The sequence below is a fragment of the Vulpes lagopus genome, chromosome 1 (genome assembly GCF_018345385.1).
Source record: "Vulpes lagopus strain Blue_001 chromosome 1, ASM1834538v1, whole genome shotgun sequence".
NCBI classification, from domain to species: Eukaryota; Metazoa; Chordata; class Mammalia; order Carnivora; family Canidae; genus Vulpes; species Vulpes lagopus.
Genome location: NC_054824.1, coordinates 87,254,699 through 87,276,129, shown reverse-complemented (window position 1 = coordinate 87,276,129; position 21,431 = coordinate 87,254,699). Strand labels below are relative to the sequence as shown.

The 21,431-nt window shown below is 37.0% G+C and overlaps 1 protein-coding gene across 1 annotated transcript; it reads right to left on the bottom strand.

Annotated features, from left to right (window-relative positions):
- Positions 1–1,135: 1,135 nt before the first annotated feature.
- On the bottom strand, positions 1,136–21,131 carry LOC121496595 (cell surface glycoprotein CD200 receptor 1-like). The gene is made up of 6 exons (XM_041765047.1): positions 21,015–21,131; positions 13,702–13,761; positions 9,888–10,202; positions 9,519–9,767; positions 4,472–4,598; positions 1,136–4,107 (listed from the first exon to the last, which is right to left on the bottom strand). The coding sequence occupies exons 1-6, from the start codon at positions 21,076–21,078 to the stop codon at positions 4,101–4,103; spliced, it is 822 nt and encodes a 273-aa protein (XP_041620981.1). The 5' UTR covers positions 21,079–21,131; the 3' UTR covers positions 1,136–4,100.
- Between the last annotated feature and the right edge of the window lie 300 nt (positions 21,132–21,431).

Sequence of the window (21,431 nt, the reverse complement as noted above, 5' to 3'; positions counted from 1 at the left end):
CTTCGGGTCAGGCCATGATCTCAGGGTCATGAGATGGAGCCCTGTGTCAGGCCTTGAGCTCAGCAGAAAGTCTGCTGGAGATTCTCTTCCTCTCTCTCCCCACCTCAAATAAATAAATAAATCATTAAAAAAAGCTTAAATATGATATCCCTGACATGTGGTGACACTCAATTTTTAATAACATCCATTTGTCCCTTGAAGATAGTAATTAATCTCATGAATATTTCACGTGTTCTTTCACTTTTTCATTTTGTCATCTTTTTGAAGATTCCCATAAATTCTCTCTTGAACCCCAACTCTTACTCCAAACAAAACAACAAACTATAAAGTTCACTTTGTGAGTGCTCTTTATCAGCAAGCAAGCAAGGCAGGTCCACACTCCAGCTGGCTTCTTAGTAATACCCAACAGTCACTTCATTCTAAGTATCTTAGTTTCCTCTTTTGTAAAATGAGGAAGGTGGCCTACTTTTCTGTAGCTTCCTTCCAGTTCTAGAATACTACGTAGGCCTCTAAAAGTCATGGGGGATGAGATACGAGGATGAATCCAAGAAGTAGAGAAGGCCAGTTAATTTTATTTGTAGCTCCAATCATTTGCTGCTGTTAACACTTTAATGATCTAGGATCTCAGCACTCCACTTAAGAAGTAAGTGAGTACTAATCTTGTCTAACCACCAGGAGATTCTCACATTTCCTTTTTCCCTGAAACTAGACTATTCATATCCACCCTTATCTCATTTGATAAACAAAATATTTCTACTAAAATTAAGTGGCAAGAGTAGTACAATTCAAGTTTGGAAATTAAAAAAAAATTTCTTTTTAATTTCAACAATTATTTCCTTCCTTCTGTAATTGTCCCTAAGTTACCCAAGAAACCTAAAGGAAGAGACAGTTTTATGGAAAAATTAAAGAAAAAATGCAGGATTGCTGTTTTAAGGTTAAATTTTAGCTTGCTTCAAAATGTTAAAAGAATTAAGTTGAAGCACCATCTAGTGGCTCTCGATTGTGTTTTTCTAAGGTTGCTCCCAATTTCCCTCAATTTAGGACCATAATTAATTTGTTGTGCATGTATATATGTATGCATACATGTGTTTAGGAAAGAAATTCTTTTTCTTTATTCAGGGGTAAGAAGTTGAGAGACAGTAGCTATAGCTTTTTACTCTTCCAATTTGACATCACATAGAAAATCATGGCAGTGAAGAAGCATGAAATCAAATGTAAATTTCTTCCAGAAACAATGAGTCTTTTCATTTCAATGATAGCAGAAAAAAGATTAACTCAGTAAAGCCTCATAGATTTCAATTCCTCTGTTTCTCCTGATCACATCCTCTCTAACAGCCCACAACAGCATCCTTATCTTTCCAACCCTGTAACACAGACACGTCTTCACATGTGGTGGGATTGACTATTAGATAATCTTTGCACATCTCCAAATTCCCAAGCCCTTTCCTATCACAAGTCTATAACATCCTTCAGTTTTACATAACCAGCAATTCTTCTGGAATTTTGGCTCTTCTGGAATTGGTTCTAACATAGAAGGCTCTTATATCTATGGTTACTATCTTCTGAAGTTACATGTGTTTCATAATCTCTATGGGAAGAATGAAAATAGGACATGAAAAATGCACATGAATAGAGTATAACCTATGTTGTAAGATTGACAGAAAATCTTGAACCTGGCAAAGTAGGCATTTTCATGAACTAGGACTAAGTTCACATTGTATGGAATAAAACTCAGAATAACAGTGGCATGAACACAATAGCGTATTTTCTCTCACACAAAAGAATTTTACAGTAGGTATTTTAGAGTTAGTATGGTAACTCCATAGTCATTAGGGCCCAAGATCCTTCTGTCTTTCTTTTCCACCATCTTAGTGAGTAGCTGCCATCCTCAATGTCATCCATGGCCCAAGCTGGCTGCTGGACCTCCAGTCGTTATGCCAGTGTTATAGTCCAGGAGACAAGAAAGAAAAGTAAAAGAGGATTTCTCCTTTCTCTTCAAAGAGATATCCCAAAAGGTATCACACAAGATATATGTTTACACCTTATTTGCAAAAATTGTAATGGGTAGTCATACTCAGTTACAAGGGAAACTGAGAAATGTCTTTTAGTTAAGTGTGTCTCCATACTAAAAAAAATTGGAGTCATGTTATTAAGCAATGCATCAAAGATCTAATATCACAACAATTTTGTGTAACAATCACAAAACCTCCATAGCAACAATTGCTTAAATGTCTGGGATCATCTGAGGGTCAGGTAGGCAGCTCTTTTGATCTTGATTGAGCTTCTTCCTTGTCTAAGAGATGATTAACTGTTGGATTATCTAGGCTGGTCTCAACAGTAAGGTGGAGAATGGGACTAGGATGACCCAGCTCTGCTCTACATGTTTCTCATCCTCCAGCGGACTAGCCCAGGCATGTTCTCATGTACGATTAACAGAAACACTCAGGACTTCTTGAGATGTTAGCTCAAAACTAGTACACTGCCACTTTTGTCTCATTTGATTGGCTAAAGCAAATTACATGAGTTAGAGAAACATGCAATTTCTTTATGTTTTCAACTAAAAAATCACTGATAAATTACATGGACAGAGGGAGGGGGAAGATCTGGAGTCACAAATATAATCTTCTACCACAAAGAAAAGGGAAGATGAGCATTGGATCAGGCAATTAGCAGTCAGTGCCACAGTATTTTTGAGTCTGTGACAAAACTATGATACTAGATTTTTTCAGTTATATACTCTGTTTTAAACATGAGGGAATATTTACAATAAAGAAAAAAGAGCTAATATAAGTTATATATGAAATTATTTACTAGTTTATTTCTTGGTTCATGTTGAATTACTGATGAAGTAAGTATTAATCTTAGCATTTGTCCTATCCTTTACTGTAGGGATGGACTATGACTCTATTTCTGCTGAGGCAGTTACACTACATTCTCCAAATTCCATAGAATTTGGTGTGGCTATGTGACAAATACTAGCCAATAGAACATGAGCAGATATTATTACCACTCCAGGTCTGGCTCATAAAAACCTCCTACATAAAAATCCCCCATTCTCCCTTTCTCTTTCACACTCACCAGCTGAAAGGAGAATACTCTGAGAAGGGCAGAGATATAGGATAAAGTGCTCACTTATAGCAGAACCACTCCTGTTCCCTGCTCTAGATCAAAATCCTTCCCTGGGATACGGAGTGAGGAATAATTAAATTTTTGTGATATGAATACACTGAGATTGGGAGGTTGTTTGTTTTAACAATTAGACTATCCTACTTATATATTGTCTTCCAGATAGTAGTATGCATTCATTTTCTCCCTTGGAGCCTTGCTAAAAAAAAAAACAATAGCTTGAATCACGTGCCAACTTATAGAAGAAATTTTTCCTTTAAACAAAAGGACACTTTTTACTATAGGGTAACCATATCAATCGATCAAGATAGGGTTCCAGTTTACTGTGGCCCTAGAAAATTTTGGGGTTTCACCAAGAAATCTTACCATTAATCCATTCCAGTGTGGAGTACTTGAGACAGCTGAGCTCTAAAAGATGAGGTAACATTCAGCACTGTCTCCAATAACTCTAAGAGTCCTTATTTGGGGTTAACTTATAATTTCTTCAAAAATAAAGGTACTATTGAAAATGACTCCTCATCATTTATTCAATGATTGGGCCAAACATGCAGTACGACAACCAGACTAATTGCTAGTAAGTAAGAAAAGGATGGGAGGTTCCAAAGAACTCAAGGGGTGTAGAAAACCTGCAAAGCTTTGTAATTTGCCATTTGCTGAACCATCTTCCTCTTTAGGCTGAGAGCAGGGCTATCTCCTGTTTGCAAATAAGAATTCAGTAAGACAAAGAGGAAAGTAGATGAGTCATCCCAGACATTTACAAAGGCAGGCAGCAAGCTTTGGCATGTGCGTAAATATACGTATGCTAAGAGTTTGAAACAGGATTTGCCAACTATCACATTGATTCACATAAACACAAAGGTATTAAATAGAATTGGAGCAGTTGAGTTAGATGTTGAACCCAAAGGCTGATCTTAACCAGCTGCTTTTTCATGGTGTTCCATCAAATCTAAATTGACTTCCAGATTTTTCAGTTTTCATGCTCTATGAAAAAACAGAAAATATATAATAAAGCACAATGAATATAATCCTTCACAGGCATAGAGACTAGGGAGTAAACATTTAAGAAGCTTCAGTTGAACTTCATTTCCCCCACTGAATTCTCGAAGGATGGCCCAGGACAGATTATCTTTCAGGAAAGAAACAGGAACTTTTGTCCCAATGCTGCAGGCATCACTTCCTGGACTCTCCAGGAGTTAACAAAGTTCATACATCAAAGAAAGGGGTAGGGGAACAAACGATGAGCCAAAAAATGCATCAAGCTCTTCCCAGAATATTATAAACTTAAAGCTTTACAATGATGTTTTCTTTCTAATGAGCCTATATTTTTTTAGATTTCATTTCCTACCTGCAATGATTTATTCTCTGGAAATAGGTGAATCCCACGATGACCAGGATAATAACCAAGAATAAAGAGAATTTCACATAGAGAATGACCAGTAAGGCTGATGCTGGAAATTCCAGAGTTATGGCACCTTTAAATACAGGCAACACAGGCACAGGTAAAGACCATTTCAAGGATTCTTGTGATGAACAAAGTAGGGTCAATTGTCTAAAAGAGACTTTTAAAATAGTCTTAAAAGTTCACAGACTATCAATCAAAACACCTTCTAAACTACAATTCAAATGTTAAGATATTCTTTCATGACAGAGTTTAGGAGCTGTGTGTTTATACATGGTAGATTTTCAATATTTTCTAAATGAATAAATACACAGTAAACATTGCTAATACTTTCCAATTATATAAGAAAAAAGGAAATATGTTTTCTGACTTCCTATGTAAATGGAAGATTTTTAGGGTATTATCATTAATATTTTGAGCACTATCTGATATTTTCCACATAGTAATTTTGTCACTGAGTTGCTGTCACCGGTTTAGTATGGTATTTTATGTCTTCTTACTTTCATTTATTAATCTGTAAAATGGCCCCAAAAATTGTTGAAAAGATAAAATGAGACTAATTTGAACTATCATTCTGAAATTTTTTTCTGCTAAGAAAATGGCAACCAAAAGTACACTTTAAGTACTATTCTGAGTCTTTGCTCCAAAAGTCATGTCATCTTGTTAAATAACCTATTCACATACTAGACTAGAAGTAGGCCAATCTCCTTCTATGCACTATCAGGGAAGAAGACATAGTCTCAGTCCTCAAAAAGGCTCACAGTCTGATTGGAAAAGTCAGATCCATACAAATGAAAAGATCACTTACAAGAGAGCAAAGAGTGCTAAGTGAGCATTATGGAATGTAATCATCTAAAGAATAAGAAAACTTAATCAACTCCAACTGGGAGGTCAGGGTGAAGTGAAATTTGAATGGAACCTTGCCAATAACAGGATTAAATAGGTTAAGAGAAGAAGGAAGAAGTTTTCAAGGGAAAGAAACAATTTGAGCAAAGATTTGAAGAATTCATTAACAAATCAAATGTGATAGAGCAGAGTACAGATGTAGATGAAGTCTATGATGATCTGAATTCTGTAGCTATTTGTATGTTTTAGGCACTGTGCCAGACTGTGGATATAGAAATGAAGAATATGGTTCTTACTCTCAAGGAGTTTACCATGTACTGGAGTCAGAGAAGTGGACAGGCAATTACAGGACTATGAAGTACTCAGATATATGCATGAGGCATTAGATGAACACAGAGTAGGAAATTTCATGGGAAAAGAAAATTATCCCAGAAACTATTTCAAACTAAGCCTCAAAACTTCAGAGGAAGAGCACCACTGGGTGGTTTAGTTGGTTGAGCATTGGACTCTTGATTTCAGCTTAGGTCATGAACTCTGGGTCATGAAATTGAGCCCCATATGGGGCTCCATGATCAAGGTGGGTCTGAGATTCTCTCCCTCTGCCCCTTCCTCCATACTCTTCCTCTCTCTCTCAACTAAATAAATAAATCTTTTTTTAAAACTTGAATAGGAATTGAGAAAATGGAATGGAAGAACAGAGTATGAGGAAAGAACTGCATGTGGAGAGGTGAAAATGGCATGTATAATGTGCAATTACATGTACAGAAGTATGAGAAAGGATAACACTTTTGAGGAACCCAAAGAAGCCCACAGTCCAGGCTGAAGATTAGCGAGACATGAGACTATGGAGAATGGCATATCAAAGGAGCTTAGCTTTCTTAGAGACCAAGAGAAACCACTGGGGGCATTTAAGGAGGAGAGGGGCATGTTCTTCTCGTTTTAGAAAAGTCACTCTGGCAACAGTCAACTCTACCTAACAGGTAAGTTAGGTGCTAGACCTGTTACAAGGAAATTGTAATAATTCTGGGGAGAGATGATCATGTGTTCAACTAAAGCAAAGGAAAGGAAAAGGTCTAGATTTAAGAAAATAATTTAAGACAAAAATCAATAGAACATAGTGACTGATTTTGAATATGGGAAATAAGAAAGATTAATATTGTAGGATATCTTTAATTTTCTGGCTTGAGTCATTATTAAATTAAAATATAAGTACTCCTTATGAAAGAGTAGAGAAGAGGAATTCCTTTTCAGGAATATGCAAGTTGAGGTGCCCATGATGTATCCACATGAAGTCACTCAACTGGAAATTGGTTTTGATCATGGTATAGCCAAGGAGAGAAATATGAGCTAAAAATAGGTTTGAGAGTCAATAATTAGGCAGTGGTTGGAGCCACATGTATGGATGAAGTCCTTCAATGAATAGGAGTAAAGGTGAAAAGACTATTAATAGAGTCAACGATCAAACTCAGAGAAATACCTTCCTTCATGGAATGAGTAGATGAAAAACAGTCTCAAATGACTAAGAAGTTGACTGAAGGTTAAGAAGAGAACCAAGTGATTATGGGAGGAAAATAGGTAAGAAGAGAGGAAAGACCATATCACATATCACAAAGAAGTTAATTAATAACTAAGAATTAAAAATTTATATTTTGTTTGGCATCTGAGAGATCTTTAGCTTTTTGTTAGAATATTTCCTGTGCACAAAGATGCAAAGGAGTTAAGGAGTAGATGTGAGGTAACACAGAAGAGACAATGAGCATAGATTCTTCTGGTAAAAAATCTTGGATATGAATAAAAGGCAAGAGCCAAGAGTTTGCGGAAGTCAAAGCAACTATTAAAACAAGAGAGGAGGGACGCCTGGATGGCTCAGTGGTTGAGCATCTGCCTTTGACACAGAGTGTGATGCCAGTTCCGGGATGGACTCCTACTTCGGGCTCCCTGCGAGGAGCCTGCCTCTCCCTCTGTCTGTGTCTCTGCCTCTCTCTGTGTGTCTCTTATGAATAAATAAATAAAATATTTTTAAAAGTAAAAAAATAAAAATAAAACATGGGAGGAAAAACAAAAAATAAAACAGGGAGAAAAAGAGTCATGCCATATAATCAGCCTTAGGAAATGGATCTGTGGAACAAAAAAGAGTGAACAAAAGAGAGCACAGAAAACTACTGAAGCAAAGCTTCTCAGGACATGGGAAGGGAGAAATGAATATAGAGTACAGTTGAATGTTTTATCTATGGAAAGCATAGTCAGGTGGGACTGCAGATAAATGCATATGTCTAGAGGCAAGAAGTATAAAATAATAACCTAGAGCTGGTAGGAGATTGGTAATAGAAAATAAAGAATAGAAATGAATGTATTGGTACATGGGACAACGGGTGATGCTTGAAAACATTATCCCAAGTAAAAGAAGTCAGTAACAAAAGGCACATATTATATGGTTCCATTTATGTGAAATGTCCAAAATAGGAAAACCTATAAACAGAAAGTAGGTTAGTGGTTGCCTAAAGCTGGAGGATTTCTGGAATTAGAAAGTGATAGCTAAAGGATAGAGGTTTTTTTTTTTTTTTTTTTTGGAGTGACGTATATGTTCTAAAATTGATTGCGGTGATGGTTGCATAACTCTGAATGTGCCAAAGACCTGTATGATACACTTTAAATGCGTGAATTGCACGCTACATAAATTAGATATCAATAAAGATGTTGCAAAAAACTTAATAGGAGAGATGTTATAAGGAATAATTAATAGGCTGATTATTTTAAATAACATAAGAATGAGTATAATAGCTAATCTGTATTAATATAATCAACATAATAGCTAACATTTATTGAATATAAAAGCTAATACTGTTCACATGGTAAATACAGTAGCTAAAATTTGTTAAGTACCACCTATGTGATAGGCACCATGTAAAATAAATATATTACTCTTTTTTTAGGATTGATTGATTTATTTGAGAGAGAGAGAACAGTGGGGAGGAACAAAGGGAAAGATAAATTCAAGCAAACTCTCTGAATGTAGAACCTAGCCCGGGGCTTGATCTAATCACCCATGAAATCACGAGCCAAAACCCAGAGTTGTATGCTTAACCAACTGTGCCAACTAGGCTCCTCAAATATATTATTCCTTTTAGATATCATAATAACTCTATAACATGGTTCTGTCATCCATTCTATCAAATGAAGAAACCATGAGACTAGCCATTGTAGTGATCATTTTGCCACATACATAAATATCAAATCATTATGTATACCCCAAATTAATTTATTATATGTCAATTATATCTCAATTTTTTTAAAGATCTTATTTATTTATTCATGAGAGACACAGAGAGAGAGGCAGAGACACAGGCAGAGGGAGAAGCCGGCTCCATGCAGGGAGCCCGATATGGGACTCAATCCCAGGACCCCAGGATCATACCCCGGGCCCACGCAGGCACTTACCTGCTGAGCCACCCAGGTGTCCCATATCTCAATTTTTTAAAAGGCCATGAGACAGAGAAATTAAATACTCTCCCAAGTCACACAGCTGGTAAACAAGAAGCCATATTATGCTGAAGGCTTTGCTCATAACCATCGGGTTATGCTTCTTGGAATGATATGAAGACATGGAGCTTGTCTTTTCATCTTTACATAACAGCATCAAAAACACATACATTCAACAAGTATTTGGCAAATGAATTGATGTATATGTTTCAGATGACAGAGAGGAGAAAGGAAAACTTGTCTGCTAGTAATAAAAGTGGTGACTATTTAAGAACTATGAAAATCAGGAAAGGAATAATATTGTTCCTGTCTATCTACTGAATCAGTATTATTAAATTATATAAACGTATTGCTACTTTATGCAAATACTAATCTCAAAGTAAAAGTCAATAGATACTAAGTTAAATTTTTATGGCTTCCAGAATAAAAGATATTTAGAGTGTACCACTAAGAAGTTGTTAAATTTACTCCTTCATTTTGTTAAAGGAATAGGAATTATTTCCCTAACATAGTAAAGCATTACCTAGTTAAGTTTAGATAACATCTTCAAATTAGGAGCAAAAGGTTCCTTGCTTTGTTTTTGGAATAGAAAGTGAAAAAATTGGTGATGTGGTTTTCTCCTCCCAAGCATTAAGTTCATTACCTTTAAAAAAAAACAGGTAATTACCTTGATTCAACTCTATGGACAGACTCTTGTTGCCAGTCACATGGGAGACAAAGCAGGACACCTCAGACACCTGGCGGTCCTCCCAGTGGCATGTACTCTGCACGGTCACTGTGTCATTGCCCAGTCGTTCTTCCACAGTGTGACAATCTCCCGTTGGGGTCCAGGAGATCTGTGCAGCTGGACTCCCTGCAACTGCCCAGCAAATGGTAGTTCCATTCTCGCCTAGAGACAGGGTCACCTTAGGGGGCACTGCAGAGATGCAGGGGAAAATGTTTCAGGCTCAACACATGCGATATGGACTAGAGAGAGACCTTCGGTTCAGTCTCAGATCTGGTTCTCTGGCATACCACAGTATGCGAGGCTCCTTACCTAACACTCGGAGGTGATGCCCATGACCGAAATTCCCATCAGGTGTGATCACTTCACACTTGTAATATCCTTCATGAGTGATAGCCACGGGATTAATCTGAAGGGCAAAGTTCTGATCAGGTCTGAAGTCCCAGGATATTCTCTCGTCTGTACAAGTTTTTTCACTGGTCTTGTTGTTATCTGTCCTGTAGTCTCTGCTGCAGGAAGTCTGGTCTCTGAAGGTTACTGCCCATGTTACTACCACAGCATCCGAGGTGGCATTAGGGCAATGGAGCACAACCCTTGTATCCACAAATACAGACAGAGAAGTGTTGGCTGGACACACACACAAAGAGAAGGAGAAAACAGAAGCGTGGTGAACAACTTCATGTGTTACACTCTCTACAACAGATTATATAAAGTGTACTACAACATGACTTTGCTGGTGATCTTATTTCAAGAATATTAATTAGGCTTACATAAAAATTAAACATGCACAAAATGTATATAACACATTAAACTTAATCCAAAGATGAACCCATTTCTCTCCTATATCAAGTGTTCTTTGGTAAACTAATATTTCTTATATGTGTGAGAAATATTTTAAGAGTTTAAAATTGATTCAGAAGTTTAGCTTTGAGAAACACAAATAAAAAAACACAATATAAATTAAAGGACAGATTCATCTAAATCAAATCTTTTGGTCACAGAGATTATTAGATTTATCTCATCCTCTTTGGGGTAGAAAGTGGAAAAATTGGCGATGTGGTTTTCTCCTCCCAAGTCTTGATCAGAAAGAATAAATCTGTAATATCAGAATGAAAAGCCTACCCCTAAGGATGGCACTTCATACAAACATAAATATAAAAAGCATGTGACACTTTCATTAAAAATAAGATGACATTCAGGTTGAGCAAGATGGACACTTCTTAAGCTATTTTTTATTTGGAGAATCACTAAGTCAGTAAATTCAACAGATCTCCTTCTTTCCTTCCTTCCTTCAGTGCCATCTGACCAGTGGTCTTCCTACTTTCTCATCCGTTCTCTACCCTCTTGTGTTTTGTTGGGGACAGTTGTTTTGTTGCTGTCTACAAATGCCTTTTGTGACTAATACCATGCAAAACATCTTGTATTTCCCAGGGCTTCCAGGGAAGACCGTTGCCAATTTCACAAAAGCATCATCTGTCACTTCCTGTGTAGGCATAGAATTCTGCATCTTACAAAACCTAACTGGTATGATTTTATGCTGTAATAAAATGACTTATAACAATACTTATTCTCTCTCAGGATGTTACAGTTTCAAGTCAGTGGATCTTGAAGGACAAATCTTTACATTTCTTATGTCCCGTAGCACAATGCTAATAAATTTCACTTTTCTGGGAAAAAAAAAAAAAAAAAAGCTGATCTGAGGAGCAATTAAATCTATGCTCTTTTGACCACTGCAGGTGGCCACTCCTTTCACAGAGAACCTGTGACTTGGCCAAAGCTTAGAGGCAAGCAAGAATGTAGCTGATTGGAGAACGCATAGAGCTGAGTGTGGAGGAGCATATACGTGCCCAAGGGCAGGATGCTGAAGATGAAACCAGAAAGAGAAGAGGCTGATGAGCAGCCTGTTAAGAGGGTTCTTTTGTGTTCTGGGGACTTTGCCCTTCAGTCCTTCAGGCTAAGGCTTTAATTTTCCTGACATTTATTCTCAAGGTGTGACTCTATTCTTTTAAAGGAAACTACTAATTAATCAAATAAACATACATATTTTAATAGGGGTGCAGTCTCCAGAGAAGTAGGTCCAATGGTGAGGATCCCCAGGACTATGGATAGTCTCTCTTCCTTCACTTTGCTCCACTCTATGACCTCCAACGATGCCTCTTCACCTGATAAGAGGCATCTTAGGGGATTGCTATTATCCATCCTTTCCTAACAATTCTGCCAAAGGCAACCCTGCTTCCACCTCTTTCGAAGCCACAGTGGACTGACCCCTCATGGGTACCTCCCATGATCTGGGCTGAGTCCAGGGCTTTCTCCAGATATCACCCGCAGAATTAAAAGTGTTAAATCCAGTGGTAGGCCTCATTCAGCGGCACAAATGAGATTACCTTCAGGAAAATTTGGAACCAGACTGAGATAATTCATCCCTCTCTTTCCCTCATTTTGTACTGTGATGGCTGATTTTATGTGTCAACTTGGCTTGGACATGGTTCCTAGGTATTCCGCTAAATAGTATTCTAGATGTTTTTGTGAAGGTATTTGTTAAGGTAAGACTAACATTTAAATGAATATAATTTCAGTAACATAAATTACCTTCCTCACTGGGGGAGGGGGGGCACTTTCAAACCAGTTGGAGGCTTTGACTGAAAAAAGAGTGACCTCCCAGGAAAGAGTTCTATAGCACACAGCCTTCAGACTCAAACTGCTACTCTTCCCTGGGTCTCTAGTTGCTGGCCCACCTGAGAGATTCTGGACTTAGCAATCCTCTGCAATCACGTGAGCCAATCCTTTAAGTCTCTCTACCTGCCTCCCTGTTCCTCTCCCTCCTCCTTCTCTCTCACTCTCATTCACCTGTCTTCCTCTTTCCTCCATCTCCCTGCCCCCTTATATTCTCTCTCTCTCTCTCTCTCTCTGTCTCTCTCTCTCTCTCTCTCTCTCATTCTTTTTTCTCCAGGGAACCCTAATACACCCATCTTGGGAAGATTGTAGCAGAAGCAGAGAAAGATAGAATGATTCTCCTCACCTGGCTCGCATCTCTAACTCCTTGGTTCCTGAGACCAACATGCATCCATCCCTTGGATTCTATACAGTTTCCGACAATCAAAACAATCCTAATCTACTTCAAATTCAGGTTCTGTAAACTTCTATATTGAACTAATTTTTGGAAAACAACAATTTTTTTGAAAATTATAATTTAGGGGCACCTGGGTGGTGCTCAATTGCTTAAGTGTTCAACTCGTGGTTTCAGCTCAAGTCATGACCTCAAGGTTTTGAGATCAAGCCCTGCATCGGGACCTGCCCTCAGTATGGGTCTCCTGAAGATTTCCTTGCTTTACATCTCCCTCTACCTTTCCCCCTGCTTGCTCTCTCTCTGTCTCTCTAAAATTTTTAGAAAAATAAAGGATATAATCATTTATCTTGTGGTTTATTCTGTGTGTGCTTGAGAACAATGTGTTCTGCTGTTGTTGGAAGGAAGGTTCTGTACATGTGTGTTAGGCCATTTGGTCTACAGTGTTGTTCAAGCCTACTGTTACCTTATTGACTCTATGTAGCAAAGAGTTTTCCATTTTTATGTGGGGTACTACAGTTCCCTACAACTGCTGTATTGTCTACTTCTTCTTCAGTTCTGGTAATATCAGATCTATACATTTAGGTGCTCCAAAGTTGGATGCATAAATATTTACAATTGTTATATCCTCTTGATGTATTAACTCTTTTACCATTAGATACTAACATTCTTTGCCTTTAGTTACAGTTTTTGACTTAAAGTCTATTTTCTCTAATATAAGGATACCTATCCCTACTTTCTCTTGGTTTTCTTTGGCATGGATGCTGAAGATGAAACCAGAAAGAGAGAGGGTGGTAAGCAGCATGTTTATGACTTCCCCATGAAGCTTAGCACAGTGCCTGATAGAGAGAGCTCCATAACCTTCACAGGGAATTGAACTGCTTTAGGAGAGGAGGGTCAGGGTCATGCATGGTTCCTCACCCCGCTGTGTTCAGATCACCATGCTCTTCAACTGGGCTCAAAATTGTCCCCCTGACCAGACTGTCAACTATATTTCTAAGGATGTTGAACACTTCCTCCCTTTAGTACTAGCCTCTAGAAAAAAATTAAAAAGCATATTACCTTCCACAGGAGGTGTGATGCTTTTCTGTTTTCTTTCCACAGGTAAAATATTTGTTAAAGCTAGAAAATATTCAGAGGAAAGTATATCAGTTTTAGGTGCCTAAATGGCCTATAAGGCTCCATGTATGCACATCTCTTACAGACATAATTATAGAAAATCTTTTAACTGTAACTAAAGCACACAAAATGCTTTGCTTTGCAAAACAGAAATTAGAAGTTATTCCATCAAGTGGAAAAACATGTTAACATTTGAAAATTACAGTATAAGCTATTAACCAATGATTTCTCATTGATAAGACACCTTACTCTACGCTGACAACAATTCTGCCAAAGGCAACCCTGCTTCCACCTCTTTCGAAGCCACAGTGGACTGACCCCTCATGGGTACCTCCCATGATCTGGGCTGAGTCCAGGGCTTTCTCCAGATATCACCCGCAGGATTAAAAGTGTTAAATCCAGTGGTGGGCCTCATTCAACGGCACAAATGAGATTACCTTCAGGAAAATTTGGAACCAGACTGAGATAATTCATCCCTCTCTTTCCCCCATTTTGTACTGTGATGGCTGATTTTATGTGTCAACTTGGCTTGGACATGGTTCCTAGGTATTCCGCTAAATAGTATTCTAGATGTTTTTGTGAAGGTATTTGTTAAGGTAAGACTAACATTTAAATGAATATAATTTCAGTAACATAAATTACCTTCCTCACTGGGGGAGGGGGGGCACTTTCTATCCCTTCATTTTCAGCCTAGTTGTATCTATAAAGGTAAAGTCAATCTCCAGTATGTAGCATATTGTTCAATCTTGGTGTCTTACCCATTACCATCTAGTGTAGAATTTAGTCCATTTATATTAAGATGACTGAGAGGGATGTACTGCTATTTTCATTTTGTTCATTGTTTTCTAACTGTTTTGAAGTTCCTTTGTTCCTTTCTACCTCTCTGCCTATTGTTCCTTTGTGATTTGATGATTTTTTTGTAGTAGTATGCTTTGATTCCTTTTTCTATATCATTAGTCTGTCTACCAGATATTTTCTTTTACTTTGTGGTTACCACAAGAGTTATATGAAACACCTTATAGTTGGTTTAAGCTGATTACAACTTAACTTCATTGCATACAGCACTCACTGCTTTTATTTCTCTCCCCCTTTTCTTTTATTGAGTCACAATTCACATATTTTTAATTTGTTTATTCACTAACATTATCATAGCTGTAATTATTTCTCATACTTTTCTTTTTAGCATTTGTGCTAGAGTCAAAAGTGATTTACACACCACAAACACAGGACTCTTAGAGTTAAGTGGCATCTTTCTGTTTTTACAGAAAGATGTTTTACCTTGTACCTTGTATATATTTAATTATATATTTGCCTTTGCCAGTGTGTTTTATTTTTCATATATCTTCATGTCTTTGATTACCATTCTGTCATCAAATTTGAAGAGCTCCCTTTAGAATTAATTGCAAGCACATCTAGTACTGACAAAGGCCATCTGCTTTGTTTTTTCTAGGTAAGTCTTGATCAGTTTTATTTCTGGGTTGCTAAGGAAAGATTTCCTCCATAGCAGGCTTTTATTTTCAACACTTTGAATATATCATCTCACTCCCCTGGTCGGCAAGGTCTCTGCTGAGAAATCTGCTAGTTTTATGGAGTTTGTTTATATGTGGCCAGTCACCTTTCTCCTGCTACTTTCAAAAGTCTCTCTTTTCCATTTGATTATCAAGATGTTCCAGGGAAGATTTCTTTATGGTCAGTCAGGTTATTTGGGCTTCATGGATTTCGACATTCATTCCTCACCCACTGCCCCAAAGTTTTAGGAAGTTGTCTCTCATTATTACATTACATGTGGTTTCTGCTCCTTTCTCTTTTGTCCATCTGGGACTCCCATGATGCTGATATTATTTTGTTTGTTGGTGTTTCATAAGACCCATAGACTTTCATTAATCGCTTTCATTCTTTTTGTATGTTTGCTTTATATCTCTGGCTGAATGATTTCAAATTACGCCTTTGTGTTCAATAATTCTTTCTTCTGCTTGATGAATATGCCACTGAAGCTTCCTATTGCATTTTTCAGTGGAGTCATTGCATTATTCAGCTTCAGAATTTGAGCTTGATTCTCATGATTTCTGTCTCTTTCTTGAAACTTCCTTTTGTACATGTATTGTTTTCCAGATTTGTCCAATTGTCTGTGTTCTCTTGTATTCATTGAGCTTCCTTACATAGACTATTTTTATTTCTTTGTCCAGAATGCAGATCTCCATTTCTTTTGGATCAGTCACTGGAGCTTTATTTTGTTCCTTTGGTGGTGTCATGTTTTTAGATTTTTTAGAAGCTTTCCATGATTAGTGTCTTCATATTTATGGAAGCTGTCACTTCCTCCAGTCTTTAGTGACAGGCTTCTTCAGAAAAACATCTTCACCTGTTAGCCCAGCTAGAGATTCTGGGATGCCTCTCAGACGTTTCCTAAAGATGTATTCCTTCTCCATTCCCCTGGCTCCTTCTTGAGGCAGAAGTCTTAGGATTGTGTGCCTTCTCTCAAACCCACAAAACCAGACAGAATTCTGAAATCTGCCAATTTTTTATACTAGGAAAGTGCCCTGAAGTGTTCAGGGTTGTATGCCATCTCCTAGTTTGGCAGAATAAAGTGACTGCTGTTACCCATGCACACTATCTATGAAGGTGCACACTATCATCTGTGGTGTGGTGGTGCTGGCTTCAGGAAGGACGATATGATTCTGCAGTACCAACACAAAGTGTCAGCACTTAATAGTGTCAGGCAAAGTAGATAATCATAAACACTAGCAAGGACAGAATGGCAGTCAAGAGACTCTGACCTGAAGGATTTCTAGCAAAAGCTAAATAAACCTTAGTGTTCTTAGGGGTAATATAAAAGGGCAGTCAGAGAGGGTATAGTTTGCCTTATCTAAATCAAGTGTACGGGAGTGTCTTAGTCAGCTTTGCCTGCTGCAACAAAAATACCATACAGTGGATTAGATAACAATCTTTTTTCTCACAGTTGTACAGTCTGGGAAGTCTAAGACCAAAGCACAAGCAGATATGGTGTCTGGTGAAAGCCCACTTCCTGCCTTGTAGACAGCTGCCTTTTTGCTGTATTCTGGCATGGGAGGGCCAAAGGGAGAGAGAAAGAGAAAAAGCAAACTCTCTTGTGTCTCTTCTTATAAGGGTACTAACCCAAGATCTCCACCCTAATGACAAAATTCCCTCCCGAAGCCTCTACATCTATCTCCAAATACTATCACGTTGGAGATTATTTTAATATATGAATTTTTGAGGATGCATTCAGTCCATAGTAGTGAGCAAAGACTCTGGTTAGTTGCCATAATGGAAGAGGATGGTCCTTCCCCCAAGTTTCTACACTCAAACCAGTTGGTTCTCAGACTCAAAGCCACATAATTATGAGTTTATATTCCAAAATTACAAAACACAGGGGGGAAAATGCAACCACAAAATGACATGATGCACTTTTTATTGGTTGCCCTCCCTTATTCCTCAAGAGAAGAATAAGATTCAGAACTTCAGAGTTTGGAGTTATTGAATGTAGGGTATAAAATAAAAAATCTGTGGAGAATGTCTACAGAAATAAAAGCAGAATTTTAAAAAGGAAGAAATATATGCTCTCCCCACCCACCTCCAAACAAAAACCTGTGCAGATTTGAAGCACACGAAAGAATTCAGTTTGCTTATTGATTCCTTACTTACTAACTTGAAAAATGATAGAGAATAACATAAATGTATATGACAGGAGAAAGGCAATAGAATTTCATAAAGTCCTTATGACATCTTCTTCCAATGTAAGGTGGTTTCATCTCCATTAAAAATCATTGTTTATTTTAGCCACCATCATGAATGAGCTAGGATTTCTGGATAACTTGCTGCAGCTTCTGTATCAGCACTTGCTGCTTCACCTGGCACTTTTCTGTTTTGGATATGGTTCTCTCCTTAAACTTCATGAAACAACCTCTTCTAGCTTCCAACTTTTCTTCTGCAGTTCCTTCATCTCTCTTTTCCTCCACAGATTTTGAAGAAAGTAGGGCCTTGCTCTGGATTAGGCTTTGGTTTAAGGGAATGTTGTGGCTGGTTTGAGATTCTAACCAGATAATTCAAACTTTTGTCATATTAGCAATAAGGCTGTTTCACTTTCTTATCATTAGTGTGTTCATTAGAGTAGCACTTTTATTTTCCTTTGAGACTTTTTCCTTCACATTTACAACTTGGCTACTGCTTGGCATAAGAGGACTAGCTGTTGATCTCAGCTTTCAGCATGCTTTCCTTAGTAAGCTTAATCCTTTCTCACTTCTAATTTAAAGTGAGAAATGTGTATTTCTCCCTTCACATGAGCATTTAGAGGTCATCGTGAAGTTACTAATTGGCCTAATTTCAATATTGTTGTGTCTCAGGAAAGAAAGAGGACTGAGGACAGGAGAGAGACATGGGGGAACAGCCAGTAGGTGCTAGAGCTAGAACACATGCACATACATGTCACTTGAGTTCACCATCTTCGATGGGCATAGTTAGTGACACCACAAAACAGTGACACCACAAAACAATTACAACAGTCACATCAAAGATCACTGACCACAGATCACCACAACAAATATAAAGTAATAAAAGTTTCAAATTTGCAAGAATTACCAAAAATGAGACACAGAGAGATAAAGTGTGCAAATGTTATTGGAAAAATGGTGCTGATGGTCTTACTCCATAGAAGGTTGCCACAAACCTTCAATTTGTAAAAACCACAATATCTGCAAAGTGTAATAAAGTGAAACACAATAAAACAAGATATGTCCATATACCTAATAAGAACTTCAAAATACATGAGGCAAAGTTGATAAAATTAAATAAAAAACACTGTAACAGAAATGAAGAATGTCTTTGATGAAGCTATTAATAGATGAGATATGGCTAAGGAAAGAACCCCTAAGCTAAACAATATATCAATAGAAACCTCCAAAACTCAAAAGCAAAGAGAACAAGCACTTTAAAAAAAAACAGGATATCCAAAGACTATAGGACAACTATGAAAACATGTAAAATACATGTAATGGAAAAATCAGAAGGAGAAGAAAGAGAAAGGAACAGAATAAATATCTGAAGCATTGAGAATTTCTCCAAGTTACTAACAGATATCAAATCAAAATTCTAGGAAGCTTAGAGAACACCAAGCAGGCAAAATGCCAAATGACAACAACAAAAACCCAAAAACATAAACCAAAACAAAACAAAAAACAAGGCCTGGTATATTATATTCAAACAATAGAAAATCTAAGATAAAGGAAAAATTCTGAAAAAAATCCAGAGAAACAAATCATAGAGGAACAAAGGTGAGAATTATATCCAACATTCTCTTAGGAAGTCAGGCAAGAAAAAGAGAATGAGTAAAATGTTTTAAATGTTAAGAGAAACAAACCCATCAACCTAGAATTCTGTGTCCTACAAAATTACCCTTCAAAAGTGAAGGAGAAAAAAAGACTTTCTCAAACAAGCAAAAATTTTGGTCAGTTGGTTCCAATGGACCTGCCTTGCAAGGAATGTCAAGAGTTCTTCAGGAAGAAGGAAATAATGTAAGGAAGAACTCAGATCTACATAATGGAAGAAAGTATTGAAGAATGAATAAGTGAAGGAAAAATAAAAGCCTTTATTTTTCTTATTCTTAATTGATCTGACAACAGTTTGTTCAAAATAATAAAACATGTATTCTTTAGATATATACTTATATGTTTTATGTATTACTTAACATAAATACATTATAAAATATAGACAATATAGAAAAATATTTATATATGTTTAATTAGATAGACTATATTTATATACATTTGAAATGAGTGACAGCAATAATACAAGGAATGGCCAAAATCTATTAGTGATCCATAATAACACCAAATGTTGGCAAGAATGTGAAGCAAAATGAACTCAGTGACTGCCAGTGGAAATGTAAAATCCTATAGCAAATTTGGAGAACAGGTTGGCAATTTCTTAAGGTATTAAAATACTCTTACAATATGATCCATCAATAGCACTCCTTGGTTTTTATCCAGTCGGATTAAAAACTTATGTCTTAAAACACAAAAACCTGCACTCAGCTGTTTGTAACAACTTTATTCTTAATTCCCAACACTTGGAGGCAACCAAGATGCCCTTTAGTAGGTGAATGACTGCCTAAATCAAGGTATAACTAGACAATGGAATATTATTCAGAGCTAAAAAGAATGAGCTATCAGGTTTTGAAAAGACTTAGAAATCTGCTACTCACTGTCTTTTGAGTTCTTCCCAAATGTTCTTCCCTCCCTCTCAATTTCTTTCACTTTTTCCTCACTCTAGATTCCATCTTTCTTTCTCCTAAGAACTGGTTCTCTTCTCCCTTAACTAGACATATTATGGTAATGTGGAAGCCAGTGTTTTTCAGAATGTTTTGGAACTTCTTTGGGATGATTACAAGAAAACACAGAATGGATTCAAGTTTGTTTCCACCTGCCCGAGGCTGCTTTAATTTTATTTTTATTTTTTAAAGATTTTTATTCATTTACTCATGAGAGACACAGAGAGAGGCAGAGACACATGCAGATGGAGAAGCAGCCTCCCTGCAGGGAGCCCGATGTGGAACTTGATCCTGAAACTCCAGGATCGTGTTCTGTGCCAAAGGCAGATGCTCAATCACTGAGCCACCCAGGTGTCCTGAGACAGCTCTAATTTTAGTCACTGCATTCATTTCTACATCTGTTCATGCTTTGGGATAATACTCCCTTTATATAGAATATTCTGGTGTGAGTATGAAATCATTGACTTTGAGTAATTATTTTTTGTTTATATATCCTTAAGTTATATGATCCTCATTTTCTGAAACAAAGTTTACCCATTCATTTTTTTGTCTCCATTTAAAAAATTTAAAATCCCAAATAGAAACTTATGGTTTCCTTCTTAGCCTGTGTGCTAGAAATATTAAAAATATCAAAAGAGAAAAAAATAACTACATGTCAATAAATATAAGGTCCAAAAAATAAGAATTCAAGGAGACAAAAATATACAAACCAAAAAACTGGAGGAAACACTGCATTTTGTCTAGTCACACAAGTTCAGTTTCACTCCGAATGGATCCGGCATCACGCTGATTCAGCCAGAGTAGTCAGTCCGCCATTGACATAAGGTAAATATGAAGGTTTGCTGGATAATATACAAATGTATCACTGCTACTAGAACAAGTTATAAAACATTTTGTGAGTCACTCAAGAGTATCCTCGTCACTATTGAAATATAGCTTTACTTTTTGCTAAAAAATACCATTGCATCAGACTTACCAGATACCATGATATTGATGGAGATCAGTACGCTCAAAGTTGAAGTCCTCCCCGGAGTATGCATTTCAAGTGGTTAGCCACTGACTAGCCATGAACAGGAAATGTCACTGGGTTTTCTTGGGTAATAAAGCAAAAAAGCCAATACTTAAAATTCATTAGGTCTCCCACATTACTGAAGCTACAAAATAAATGACACAACAATTTATTTAGAAACCATTTTGGAAAACATAAATTACATATGGTAAGACACACAAATCTTTAGTGTACAACTTGATGAATTTTTATGTAGGTATGAACTCAGATAATCTCCTCCAAAGTGAAGGTAGACCATTTCTACTATTCAAGAAGTTTCCTTCATTTTCTTTCTCTGTCAAAAACCCTTCTACAGAGAGAAACACTACTCTGATATCTATCACC